Source organism: Ornithorhynchus anatinus, chromosome 8 (genome assembly GCF_004115215.2).
Source record: "Ornithorhynchus anatinus isolate Pmale09 chromosome 8, mOrnAna1.pri.v4, whole genome shotgun sequence".
NCBI classification, from domain to species: Eukaryota; Metazoa; Chordata; class Mammalia; order Monotremata; family Ornithorhynchidae; genus Ornithorhynchus; species Ornithorhynchus anatinus.
This window is the reverse complement of record NC_041735.1, coordinates 38192153-38206776: the sequence shown is the minus strand read 5'-3', so window position 1 is coordinate 38206776 and position 14624 is coordinate 38192153. Positions and strand designations below refer to the sequence as shown.

At 44.1% G+C, this 14624-nt stretch overlaps 1 protein-coding gene across 4 annotated transcripts in view; it reads left to right on the top strand.

Annotated features, from left to right (window-relative positions):
- The window catches only part of FYCO1 (FYVE and coiled-coil domain autophagy adaptor 1), a 97843-nt gene extending 84019 nt beyond the window's left edge, over positions 1–13824 (top strand). For all 4 annotated transcript variants that reach the window (XM_007666151.3, XM_007666150.3, XM_007666147.3 and 1 more), the window contains 3 exons: positions 454–664; positions 7737–7846; positions 10202–13824. In XM_007666151.3, coding sequence (XP_007664341.2) covers positions 454–664; positions 7737–7846; positions 10202–10277 — 397 coding nt within the window. In that variant the 3' untranslated portion in view covers positions 10278–13824. The remainder of the gene's footprint in view (positions 1–453; positions 665–7736; positions 7847–10201) is intronic.
- Positions 13825–14624: the final 800 nt, after the last annotated feature.

Here is a 14624-nt window from a genome sequence, read left to right as displayed (position 1 = left end):
TCTCTTGTGCTGATGGGCACCAGGGCCGGATGCTAGCTCCCTTCCCCCCGACCCTTAGCCACCCAACCGCTTGCCTCGACCCCTGACTGACACTCAGAATCTCAGAGAACAATTCGAGATGAGCTGGGCCCCTGAGGGAAGGTTAAAAGCTCTTGAATCCCTTGGAAATACATTTTGAACATGAAATCTCATTTTTCCTGCCTCTTATCCAGAGATTCACGTTATCTGGGCACAGTTTGGTTTGGGGCTTGCAGTTTTAGGCCACCTTACAGATCCTCTGATTCAATCACCCCATCTCCTGGCTTTCTCTGACCTGGATGCACATCAAAGCAACATTGCCATTTCTCTCAGAAAGAGAGAGAGGCTTTGAGAAGCAACAGAAATGGTGGGATCTGGGGCACTTGCCCCTGAAATCATCACCTAACTAGTTGTAAACCCGCCTCCTCCTCCTAGGACAAAATTACCCCTCATGGTCGAAGACATTTTACATTTTGGAGAAAACAAAAGAGAGCTGTTCATCAAATCCAGCACCTACAGCATCATTCCCATCAACGTAATAGAAGCGGGCCTCACAGTCGGCTGGGAGTTCTCCTCAGATCCCAAAAGCATATCATTCGGCGTTGTCTTCCAAGAGTCAGAAGAAAGTGCTCTGGATCAATGCAAAGTAAGGCTTCTTGGTGTTCATTTCCCAATGACTCAATATGAACTCAGAAATTGCATCTGGTAGCAGAAATCAAGAGGTTCAGTGACCCTCATTTGCCTTATTCATCTATGATTTAGGTCGCACATTAGGAAGAGTTTGATTTCGAAAATGGATGAGCCATCGATTGCAATACTAAGGGGGATTCCGATTACGGAAAAGGTAGTTTACTTGAAGATGATTTCAGGGTGATCTTGCCCAGGCAGTGGCCTGGATTAGCCCTCTTCCGGCCCTGTGATTCTGTCATTATCCTCAGTTCTTGAATACTATGCAGATGCAGTAGTGAAAGAATGAGAGGATGCTCAGGTTCACTGGACATCTGCCATGTCAATCAATTCCTATGTGCAAAGCATTGTAGTAAGCACTTGGGGGACTGGGAGAGTCCATTAGAAGTGAAAAGCATGATCCTTGCCCTCAAGGAGTTTATGGTCATGTAACATATATGATCAACCAAAAGTAAATTAAGAGTTTTAAATGAGGAGAAAGGCTATTGCTTGAACTCATGATGTTCTTTGTGTTTCTGACCCATAAGTCTCAAATGGGAAATGTTCACAAGAGACTAGTTGCATGTAAATGACTTCTAGCAGGAAGGAAAAGAATGTCTCTGGTGAAATGCTGTAAATTCCAATGAAAACATGAAAAATAATAGAAAACTGTATCTTCTAATGATTATCTGTATGATGAAACCCTGTAATGGTCAAAAATGCAAGTGAAAGAAGTACATTTGTATCCATTAACATTCGTTCAGTCCACCTCTCCCCACTCCTTATTGATAACCTTCAATGGTTGCCGAGTCATCTCATTAAGTCATTTGTTGATTCATTGTTTCATTAAGAAGGAGCGTGGCTTAGTGGAAAGATCCCGGGCTTACGAGGCAGAGGTCATGGGTTCTAATCCCAGCTCTGCCACTTGTCAGCTGTGTGACCATGGGCAAGTCACTTAATTTCTCTGTGCCTCAGTTACCTCATCTGAAAAATGGGGATGTAGACTGTGAGCCCTACTTGGGACAAGCTGATAACTTTGTATTTCCCCCAGCGCTTAGAACGGTGCTTGGCGCATAGTAAGTGCTTAACAAATACCAACATTATTATTATTATTATGATTATCTCATCATCAAACAGAAACCCCTTACTATTGGCTTTAAGGCACTCAGTTTAGTTCTCTCTGTCCTACCATGCCTGTTGATGCCATACCTCAACCCAGGGCTCACATTTCACTCCTCTAATGCCAATCTTCTCACTGTACCTCAAATTCATCTGTTTTTCCTTTGACCCCTTGCCCACGTCTTCCCTCTGGCCTAGAACTCCCTCTCACCTTCATATCTAACATATCTTTATATCATCCCCCTCTAGATTGTAATCTCCTTGTGGGTGGGGAACACGTACATCTGTCAACTGTAAGATTGTACTCTCCCTAGTGCTTAGAACAGTGCTCTGCACATAGTAAGCATTCAGTAAATGTGATTGATTGATCTGACAGGCCACCACTTTTCACTTTTTAAAAGCCCAACTAAAATCATAGCTCTTTCAGGAGACCTTTGCTGATTTACCCCCTCATTTTCCCACCCTATTCATCACCCCCACACTTCTCTGTACCCTTTAGGTCTTTGATACTCATCCCAAACCCAGCCCCACAGCACTTATGTACATATCCTTATCCTCTGTCAATTCCTCTTTCTGTAATGTCTGTTTCTCCATCTAGATTGTAAGCTCCTTGCGGGAAGGGATCATTCATTCATTCATTCAGTCAGTCGTATTTTTGGGGTGCTTACTGTGTGCAAAGCACTGTACTAAGCGCTTGGGAGAGTAGACTATAACATCAGATACATTGCCTGCCCGCAGCGAGCTCACAGTCTAAAGGGGGAGACGGACATTAATATAAATAAATTACAGATATAAACATCTATCCTGTGGGGAAGGGAGGGAGGAAGAATGAAGGAGCAAGTATGAGTGGTGCAGAGGAAGTGGGAGAAGAGGAGAGGAGGGTTCAGTCAGGGAAGGTTTCCTGGAGGAGATGTGCCTTCAATAAGGCTCTGAAATGGGGGAGAGCAACTATCTGTTGGATACGAGGAGGGAGGCCGTCCCAGGCAGAGGTAGGATGTGGGCCAGAGGTCGGCGGCGAGATAGACGAGACGGAGGCACTGTGAGAAGGTTAGCACCAGAGGAACGAAGTCTGCGGACTGGGTTGTAGTAGGAGAATAGAGAGGTGAGGTAGCAGGGGGCAAGATGGTTAAGTGCCTTAAAGCCAACGGTGAGGAGTTTTTGCTTGCCGATGAGGTCTGCCGATTCTGTTACATGGTCCACGTCCGAGCTTTTAGTACAGTGCTCTGCACACAGTAGGCACTCAGTAAATGCCGTTGATTGATTGAGAGGACGGACGCTGAGCAGATTTAGTGAAGCTGGGGGTTACCCTTTCCGTCTGCTAGGTGACAGTAGTGGATGCCCCCAGAATAGGTCTAGTTAGACTGAGGAGCATGTTCTTTGTCTTGAAAACTGGGTCACTGCAACTCCATCTCAAGCCCCCACGCTTCCGTTTCCTTCTCCACAGCTGTGAAAGCAGGGGGCAGAAAACGTCAGGTTAGAGTCACTCTGTCTACAGAGTGACGTGGGAGTCGGGCTGAGAATGAAATGAGATGGCTTCTGCCCAGTCGGGCAACTGAGACATTTAAAATGTGCGTGAGCAGTGGCGGGTTAATGCAAGGAAGCCTTGCCCGCCTAGCCGTGGCAGTCAAAATTTCGGGTCATTCATTTTATTTAGTGTCTAGAATGGCCTGGGATCATCTACTAAAGTCCCAGGCTGTTCTGGTGAACAGGAGGTACGGTCAGCCTTGGTAGAAACCCATTTTTATGCAGTCTCAGTGCCAGAGTAGGCCAAGGGGCAGAATGAGAGTTGACCAAAATCTCTCCCGTTAGCGAGATTTGTCAAAATTCAGAGCAGTAACAAAAATGGAATTGAACTTTGGATTTACAATGTAATAATAATAATAATAATGTTGGTATTTGTTAAGCGCTTACTATGTGCCGAGCACTGTTCTAAGCGCTGGGGTAGACATAGGGGAATCAGGTTGTCCCACGTGGGGCTCACAGTCTTAATCCCCATTTTACAGATGAGGGAACTGAGGCACAGAGAAGTTAAGTGACTTGCCCACAGTCACACAGCCAAGTGGCAGAGCTGAGATTCGAACTCATGAGCCCTGACTCCAAAGCCCGTGCTCTTTCCACCGAGCCACGCTGCTTCTCATAATGTAAATGGTGAACGTGAATTAGAATAGTAGTTTTAAAGTCGGACAGTCCCAGTGCCTTGCACGCAATAAGCACTCAGTAATTACCGTCGATTGATCGATTCGACTAATCCTTCAGATTGTCACCCTGCCAGTTCTCTTCCCACTTTAGTCCATTAATCTACTAAAGCTCCTTGTCTTGGGCCATATTTTCCCAGTTAAATCATGTCCCTTTTGTTTCCTTTCCCAAGGTCGGATCCACTTCCTTAGTTCCTTTGGGATCAGACCCAGAATCCAGAGCTATAGGCTTAGGACATAGACCACTGCTACCCACTTAATGCAGTAGTGCACATTTTTTGTTTTTCCACAACACACCACCTCACCCATGTAGTTAAATACCTACCCTCGTCCAGTCCCTCACAACAGGGAATTCCCTGGGTGTCAATTTGCGGTGTTTTATTCGTTTTACTATTGCTGACCTTTATTGCATGCTCGCAACAAACAGAGCTGTGTGCTAAACTCAGGTAATTACACACAAATAGCACACAAATGAGTTAAAGCAGAGTAAGTTACAAGTGGGGAAGGACAGCCGTCAACCATTTATTGAGTGCTTACTGTGTGCAGAGCACTGTATTAAGTACTTGGGAGAGTACAATATATCAGAATTGGTTCCCTGCCCACCAGGCTATAATCCAGTTAGTTGAAACAAGTTAAAATGAAACCATTCAAAAATGACGAAAATGAAACCACTCAAAAATATCAACAGTAAACTCAGTTACCCTAACGCTAATTGGAGATCAGTCTTTCATTGCTTCGTCCTCCCCGGCAAACATGCGAATCCGCCATGACCTTCCCAACGTTCTGCCCATCTTGCTTTCCCGGCAGGGACCGGGGCCCATCCGCTAAGTGTAGAGAAGCGGGATGGGAGCGGGTCACCCCGTTCTGATTCTGAAGCTCCATTGGAAGTGGAGATTGGGATTATCTAGCCCGGGAGGTCTGATCTCCTTCGGCGTCCACTCTTACTCCTCCCCAACTCCGTGGGTGGCAGTAATAGTTTTCTAAGTCCACAAGGCCCTTGCCCGTTGTTATGATAGCCGTGGTCCTTAAAGGAAAGCTCTCACACCTCTGGCAACTCCAGCTACAACTCCCACCCAACTGTGAACACAGGCATGGGTGTGGATCTTGGAGTTCAGTGTGGTAACAAACATAATTTTAATAGCTTGGTGCCAAGAAACAGCTGACGGTTGGCCAAAGTGTTGGAAGAAAATCACCCAGGTTGAAGAGGAAGTCTTCTAGCCCAGCTACACAATGTCGACATTGGCCGATACCCAAAACCACGCAACCAACGGGTATTTCAGTGTTAGGACCAAGAGGCAGGTGCTAGTGTAAAATGGGAGACCCCTTGTTTCCATGGCTGCTACGTTATGGTTTCCGTCATTTTTGTTTTCTCCCGGATTAGATTTGAGACCTAAAATAGTCCTAACAAGGACTAAATGACTAACTCAGCGTGACTCCGCGATACAGCTCTGCTACCTGGTTAGACGTATGATGGGAACATGTCTGCCAATTCTGTTCTATTGTACTCTCCCAAGTACAGGGGTCTGCACACTGTAAGAGCTCAGAAAATGCGACTGATGGATTGATGGGTTTAAATTAGTTGTAATGTGAGCGTCCAGGTGAAAAGTGATCACGAATACCTGGATATGAGAGTTATTATTGAAAGAGCATATGATTAGAAACCTGCTTTTCAGTAGCAAAGTTCAAGGAGCTTCAAACCCTGCAAATTTTCTTTCAAGTCTGTGCTACTTTTGGCGACACACTGTGAAAGTAAACAGGAAGTTGTCTTAACAGTGAGGTGGGTTTTCTGCTCCTGAGTTTCTGTTTCTCACCTAAGGCTATACTTTTTTGGTGTCTGTTGAGATTTCAAGTTGATTGAGCACACGCACTGGGCTAGGCCTTGTGCAGAACGTACACCTAATGTGGTCCCTGCTGTCCGTCAGTCGATCGATCGATCGTATGTTTTCAGTGCTTACTGTGTGCACGGTGCCATACTAAGCGCGTGGGAGAGTACAATATAACAAAATTTACAGCCTGGGGTAAGGGGGCCTCCCCCTAGGCCCTTTAAGTGAAACTTGGAAACTCTTAATTTGTATAATGCACAGAATGGCTCTGGAAACAGTGCTTGGTAATTGAATAATGAAAAAATATATGATTCTGCAGGCTTAATTCAAAGGGCATCCCCCCTCTGGTGCCTTTTTTGAGTGGTTGTGAGGTGGTAAAATATCATTTCATTCAATTCACTCATTCAGTCGTATCTATTAAGCACTTACCGTGTGCAGAGCACTGTAGTACAGTGCTTGGGAAAGTGCAGTGCAACAATGAAGAGTGGCAATCCCCGCCCACAGTGAACTCCCAGTCTAGAGGGGTATTTTAGGTTATATGGGGTATTTTTTCTTTTAATGGTATTTAAGCGCTTACTATGTGTCAAATATTGTTCTAAGTAGTGGGGTAGATACAGGTTTATCAGGTTGAACACAGTCCCTATGCCACATGAAGCTCACAAGTAGGAAGGAGAACAGGAGAAGTTAAAGGACTTGCCCAAGGTCACCAGCAAGCAGATGCTAGAGCCAGGCTTAGAACTCAGGTCCTCTGTCTCCCAGGCCCATGCTCTTCCACAGGGAAGCACCAGCTAAGTTTTTCTTAAATAGAAAATATCAGTCTCCTAGTCCTGGTGGGAGGGGAGGAGAAGAGAGAGGGAGGGAGAAAGAGAGGATATCCATAAACTGGTGAGGCTCTTGAAGGTAAAGCATTTTTTGGCTCTGAAGTTTTCTATTATTAGTCTTTGAGGTAAAAGCTATCTGGAAATAAATGACTCTGGAGAGTAAATTAGACTGCTGTTAAGTAAATTATTTTTCCAGTGAATGAAATGAAACCTTAGGGAACTGTCCCAGAGTGATTAATTTGCCCCCATGAGCTGGCCTTGTTTTGTCTCCCTTTGGGATCCCTTTAAAGTCTCACTTACATGTTCCAGTTATCTCTGAACTGCGAATCCAGTATGAAACCAAATCTGGAGGCTTAGGAGGATAGAGCATCCAGGGCTACTTCTTGAAGCAGTTGCCGGAAGCTAAAGATCTGGGTTGGACTAGTCCCATCAGAATATCTGGAAATATCTGGGTGGCATTAGCCCAGTGAGCCCTGGGGCAAGTCCGCGGTGAACTGGAGGAGTTTGGTAAGGTGCAAATGGAGTAATTTGTATACTCCACGGGCTTGGGAGTCAGAGGTCGTGGGTTCTAATTCCGGCTCTACAACCTGTCAGCTGTGTGACTTGGGGCAAGTCACATAACTTCTGTGGGCCTCAGTTCCCTCATCTGTAAAATGGGGATTAAGACTGTGAGCCCCACGTGGGACAACCTGATTACCTTGTATCTATCCCAGTGCCTAGAACAGTGCTTGGCACATAGTAAGTGCTTAACAAATACCATTATTATTATTATTACTATTATCCCCAAATTCATCCAATCTGCAGAAACCCTATGCCCAGAAATCCACTTCCTGGAAGTTCTGCCCAGTGATTTGGTATCAGGAATGCTGCACACAGGAAGTGCCCAATAAATGCCACTGATTGCTGGATTCAGCCTGCTGCTAGGCAGTTAGCCTGACCTGGGTAACAGCCCAGCCGTACGGTTCCTCACCATTAAGGAAAACCCATCTCCTCTCTGAGTACAAAAAGCAAAATGAACTTATCTAACCCTGCCCCCAAAAAAGCCCCCGATAATACAGTGTCTCAGAGTGTCCGTCTTTGAAATTATCTTTCAGGTTCTTATTCCAATGACCCGATGCAATGCCCATAAGGAAAACATCAGAGGGCAACTCAAAGTTAGGGAGCCGGGAATTTACACGCTGATATTTGACAACACCTTTTCTAGGTAAGTGCCGCTATGTTGCTGTTTAATATTTATTGCTACTTTATTGATATTTAGTGGTGAATATCAAAATGAGCAGTTTCTTACCACTCATGGAATGCGTAATGCCTTTCCCAGGAGAGAGGATGAGGATTAAACTGCTATGCCAGAGACACAATTTACCTTTTACGACGTGATTCCCAACTTGACTATTTCTAATATGTTTTTCCAGAAACTGGAAAATGCCGGTTTTGGATAGCAGTGGGTAGCAGGGCTTCTCAAGTTAGAAGCAGTTTGGTGCTAAGTGGCAAAGTTAAACATGTATCAGTTGTATTTATTGAAGGCTTACAGTAGAGCACTGTACTAAAAGCTTGGGAGAGTACCATACAGCAATATAACAGGCACATTCCCTATCCACAACGAGCTTACAGTCTAGTAGGGGAGACAGACATTAAATAAATTACAGATATATACGTAACAGCCCTGGGGATGAGGGAGGGGTGATAAAGAGAGCAGGTCAGGGTGACGCAGAAGAGTGTGGAAAAAAAGGAAACGAGGGCTCAGTCAGGAAAGGCCTCTTGGCGGAGATGTGCCTTCAATAAATCTTTGAAGGTGGGGAGAGTACTTGTCTGTAGAAACCGGTATAGGAGCCAGGCAGTGGGAAATCCTTGGTCCCAGGACAGCAAGCCCACAGCTAGTCTCATTCAAGAGCCTGAATCAGACAGTACAACTTCCCCGTCGATATCCTTGCAGGGATGGGGGCTGCCGTTGTCTCCCCTTGGGCATTTTCCGATTTCAGACGAGGTTCGTTAGAAGGGCTTAGGTTTCATAGCCTCTGTTCCGGGAAGCGACCACCCCTGAGGGTGACTAAACATAAGGAAGCAGAGGAGGTTCGGTTGACCGGGAAGGAGCTTTTGTGGAGTTATAAGGTCACTGTGGGCAGGAAACATGTCTACCACCTCTTTTATATTGCACTCTCCCTAGTGCTTAGTACAAGTGCTCTGCACGCAGTGAGCGCTCAGTAAATACAATTGATTGAAAAGAAAAATAGCTGGTTATAAGAAGGAAAAGAGAGGGAGGAAGAAGAGAGCTGCCATGTAATTGTACAAAGCATTAGAAGTTTCACACCCTATGAATTCCTCTTCCAGCACCCTAAGGAGAAAGCAACTGTTCTCTCATTAATTGTATAACAGATCCGAAGTCAATATTCTTGCAGTTCTGTGTCATCCTCAACGTCAGGCAATAGTTGAGAACCCATAGGATCCCGGATACTAGGAACTGTGGCCTTATGTATCTAAATTAGATATGGTCCTTTCCCCAGAGGACCTTACCATTGAATAGAGGAGGAAGTATGGAAATGCCTGGTTTCCACATTATTGTCTTTTTGGCAGCCCATAATTATTCATCACTAAATTGGTTAATAGTTATTCTAATCAAATAATGACTCTAATCCCAGCCCCACCACCTACCTGCTAGGTGACCCTGGGCAAGTCACTAAACTTCTCTGGGCCTCAGTTTCCTCATCTGTAAAATGGGTTTTAAATACCTGTTCGCCCTCCCCCTAAGACTGTGTGAGCCCCATGTGGGACAGGGACTGTGTTTGAGCCGATTGTCTTGTATCTCCCCCAGCACTTAGCACATAGTAAGTGCTTAAAGGTACTTCTATAATTATTATTATCATCCCTACAAAGTGGGTTTTGAATTGAATTTGCCAAATGTGGGTAGCAGGACAGAGGAAATGGTGGCAGGTAATTCTAGGTTTAGGGAATGATCAGGGCAAAATGTTAGAAGCGGGAGACCCTTGTTCCTGGGTAAGGGATTAGAAATGTTGAAGAGCTAAGAACAAATAATTAAATGCCTATCAAAATATATACAAACCATCTACCTCCTCAGTCTGTTAGCTAGAGCAGTGGTCCATTTTGGAGAGTGACCCCAGAGTCTGTGTCTGCTTTGGGGAATGCATGGCACACAGTTTCTTGTCGAGGTTCAGAGAATTCCATGCTCAATCAAGAGCCAGCTCCAGAGGACAGATGAGAATCAATAGTTGTCCCTCAGAGAGTAAGCTTACTTTCTGCTCATGAGGTGAGGGAATTCATCCTGGGGACCAGGTACCGATGAGAAGACTGAGTGTTGACTCTCCACATGTGGGAGTCATACCCTGGGAAAGTTCATTCATCTTTATGGGGGGGGAACACTTTTACGCCCCACAATTTCCATGTAAGAGCCTGAGAATACTGATGACACTAATAGCGAGAGTAACAACAGTCAGAACAGCCAGCTATACATTCTGATTTGCGGTGCTGGAATTAACGGTCTTCTTTTTGATTTTTTTCTTTGTGTGTGTGCGTGTGTGTGTGTGTGTGTGTGTGTCCCTTGCAGGTTTGTCTCCAAAAAAGTTTTTTATCACTTGATGGCCGACCGACCTGTCATCTACGATGGAAGCGATTTTCCCTAGTCACGGAAGCCCATGTTTTTAACCCTTGATTTTATTCATAAAGCAAACACTAGTCATATTTATGTACTGTATATAGCACTAAAGGCAGAACTGAGCTTGGAGTCCAATGAACTATGCAATCTAGACATGCCCCCTCAGGAGCACAACATTTGTAGGACCGCTATCTCCTCTGTACTGTGTACAGATTGTGTTAAACCATGTGGCTCCTAGAAGCTAAAGCAGCCCTCTAAGCTTTAAGGACTGGAACGGCATTTTTGCCCAAGTGTTTTTCTTTTCCTGCATAAGATGGTGCCCAGGGGAGGCTCTGGGAAAAGAATTCAGTTGAGCTATTAGTCAGTGTGGGAAGAGTGGATTAAAAAGGGCGTATTCTGCGTGAGCCTCTGCGGATCTGAACGGCCCCCAGTGGCCAAGGGAAAACCACAGAATTGGGGTCACGCCGGTCATTTCAGTGAGCAGAGAGAGAGGCTAGCGGGATTCGCAGAGCCGTGGGGCTGCTCCCAACTCTAATAATCTCATCATCGTAGACTACCACAACAAAAAACTGATTTGGCACCTACAGGTTCACAGAACTGTGCTAGGCAAGTGACCTTACAAGCAGGAAACCCAGGAGGGGTCTTGTTTCTATTCGGACTCTTTAAGCACCCAGAGAATTCTTCAGGAAAGAAGGTCCTTCAGGTCAGTGAGTTGGGAAGCAGTGAACTCTTGTTTGGTTTGGACACTCTTTTCTTCTTCCCTTCTTGAAGGGGACTTCTCTGAGGTTTCTCTGAGACCCTTAAAAGATTTCCCTTCCACGGTCTCCCTCAATCCTCCTTTCCTTTCTCCTGGATAGCCAGAGGTTTTTCCTGTTTCCCCCACCCTTTCTAACGAGCACCTCCGATCGAGTACCCAATTTCCCCTATTTTGGAGAGGACTGTCTTCACAGGCATTCTCCTCTCTTGGTGGGTACGAGCTAAGAGCGTACTCGCACTCTTCTAGGATGCTTCTTCTCTCCTCTCCAATACGCGGACTGTACCCTGGACCAGCAGCTGGGTTCAGATCTCAGGCATTTTTCTGGATGAGCCACACCCCAGAATTAGTGATTGAGGAAGTGCTGGGGAGAGGGAGGAGCATAACCCAGTCAGACTCAGCAGAGACTACCGGTACAGTCACCAGTAACCGAGGTAAGGACAGATATTTTTGGAGTCTGTTGATTTCAAGGAGAAGGAAGTTAAGTGATTCCATTCAGGGAAGAGGGGTATCTCGATGGGGCGAGATTGGCAAACCCTACCGGATAGGACCTTTGTACCATGGCGAGAGAGTCGAAGAAGAAGGATTTAATTCAGTTTGACACTTTTCATCTGCCTGGATGAAAAGCCCCCGAATTCTGGGTCATTTGTCCTGCAGATCTCAGAGGAGAAAGGTACAGGGTGTCAGTGGCTGTGCTGTTCACTGAAACAGCAGGACCAGAGTGTGTCCTAGTGGGAGGTGACTGGTTGGGGTTTAAGGTCCCCCTGATGGACAGGTAAAAGGCCATTTCCCTAGCTGTCCCTAGAGAATGCCTAGTCCCTACATCACTCCAAGAAAGTCATGATTAACCATTAGCGTCTGTTTTAGTCAGGCTCCTTAGCCTTCAGTTTGGTTTTGTAAGAGGGAAATAAGGGAGATGGAACTTCTGCCAGTCTCTTTTGCTATTTTGGTAGCACCTCTGGCTTTGGGGGCTCTTTTAAAAGAGTTTGAAAGGGGAGAAGGTAGTTATTTGGTTAAAATGAGATTGGGAAATTATCTTGGGAGTCACAATGTTTTTGCTACCTTTGTCCCCAAGCCAGGAATAGGCGACAATTCATCGCATTGCAGTTGGAGACTGAACATGAAAATTCCAACAAATATGCATGGTGGATTATGTTTTTGTGAGTGTTGATGCTGTTATTTTTTCTGGATATCAGGCACTCAGGGGAGCCAGTGGGGATTGCTTATCTGCTCTCTCAACAGTCCCTTTAATCCAGATTCCCTTTCTTGTTGTCACAGTTCTGTGGGTAGCCAAGAGGGCCAACTGAAGCACAAAAGGGAGTCTTTACATATATGAAAGGAAAGTGGTGATCAGACTTCGGGTATTCTCACTGTCAAGGAAGCGAAATTGAGAAATTAAAAAGAAAATTACTCTTGCCATATTCAGAGAACTGCCCGGATCTCACCTAAGGAGGACTTTTCTATAACGCTAGATTCAGTCATATTTATTCTTAATGCCGAATTTTGATTTGTTTTTTTTTTATTTAGGTTGTTATTCCCAAGTTAGTTTCCTGATGTTATCTTCAAGTTTGAAGTACTGTACACTATGCATTGTCTACTGACATTTTTTCTTTACATATTCAAGTGTGACTTTAAGCAGCTTTGCTCTTATTTTGTTAGAAAGCCAGCTTCGCTGAAAATTTTGAAATTCAAATATTTAATAAAGTAACACCATTGAACATTTTCCATTAAATATGTCCTAGACATATTTAAAATAATTAAGCATAGACTGCCCTCTTGAATTGCAGATCTGTAATTTTTAAAATGACACTTCGCTGCAAAGCAGTAGGAAGAAATGTTGTTTTGTTTGTTTGGGTCCCAAATTATTTTGATAAACACTATTGTAGTTCACAACCCCAAGTGTTACGCAGATATCTTTCAGGGATGCTCATACATAGCCAGATAATCTTTATCAGTAAATGAAGCAGATTTCTCTATGCAAAGATCTAGCTATGCATTTCTAGAGCACTTTCGATTATGGCATTTAAGGTGCCACAGATGTTATATAGCAAATAGTACAAAGTCAATTTTCAGTTATATAGCAAAGTGTTTGGGCTTCTAATTCATACTGAGACAGTATGAACTCATTTAAACTATCATATGAATTGAATAGAATGTGCTGCATTGAGACATTGGTTAAATTCTCATCATTAGAACTCAGTGTGAACCCTCAGATAGAAAGTCTGATTGTATAAAACACTTTACATAAGAATTCCTATAAACCGTAATAACATATTCTTCATAAATGGATACTTAGTGGCAAAATGAAGTCCAACTTTTTTAGGGAATTGAAATCTAAGATTTCTACGTGTTTGGGTATCAATGTTTTCAAATTTGGACTGGTAGTGTCCTTCACTTGTGTTTTTAACCTCTTTTTACATTAAGAGGATGTAAATTTAAATTTTTATAATTGTGATAGGAAAATGGGGACTTCCTCAGTCAAGTAGGACAACTGGATTTTCGGCTCCATTCGTGAAGTTACAAAGCAGTAGCCTCGGGCATATTCTTTGTGATTTGAAAGATGTAATTGCACTCTAGTTGGACTAATCGTCAATCCAGGCTTTTATCATAGTTTGTTTGGAAACCCATTTCAATTTCACCTGCCAAAGAACTGCATCAGGATGCACACCAAATGTCAACCAGTCTCTCAGGAGGCGAGAGACTCTTTTGTATACCAATGTCAATGAATTTATAGTTATGTGTATACTTCACCGTAGCGGAATGTTGATGCTTTTGTTTTTTACCTCAGGAATTAAATAAAAGAAACACTATGTCATTTAAAGGAATGGTCCTATTTCTCATTCTCACTTACCTTCCATGAAGGAAAAAATGAGGTAAAGCGCTTATCGGGGAATAGAGACCAGAGGAGACCACAGAATATTTCTCATGACTCAGGTCAGTTCTATGGCTTGGTCACCACCCTGAATCATCCCTGTAGGCATTTGGTTGGGGGACGGGGAAGTAGTAAGGTGCTGAACCCTCAGGATTAAGGGAGAAGTAGATTCAAGGTAGTTTTGGGAGGGTGTTAGGGATGGGGATGAAGATGAATAGTATCTAGCCTCCTACCTCCACACTGGTTCTTCAAGAGCCGCCTTACGGATAGTCCGTACCTGCTTCCTCTCAGTAACCATGGGAATAGTAGTAAGAGCATTTACTAAGTGCTTACTGTGTGCAGAACACTGAACTGAGCACCCGGAGAAAATACATGGGTGGGAATTAGACACTATTGAACACTTGCATGAGGGATTAGCTCCTCTCAGAGTGTCTTTGGTGAGGGTGTTGCTAGAAAATCCCAAGCAGTTTTGGAAGGGGAATGTTCTGAAAAGGCTAAAAACAAAGGTGATCTTTTTTTTTTCCAAGAAAGACTAAAGAAATTCAGTACAGTTTAAATATTTGAGAAAGAGTTGAAAACACCAAGAAGAAGAAGGATTTGTTTAGTTTGGCTCCTGATAATTTGTCTGGGTTTAGAGCTGGGGAAAAGGCAATCGACCCTGGTTCCCAGAGGAAACTGTTTAGCTATCTGACTAGAAGTTCTGCAAGATGAATTATCCAGTACTATGGAGTGGAGTAGAAAGGCACCTT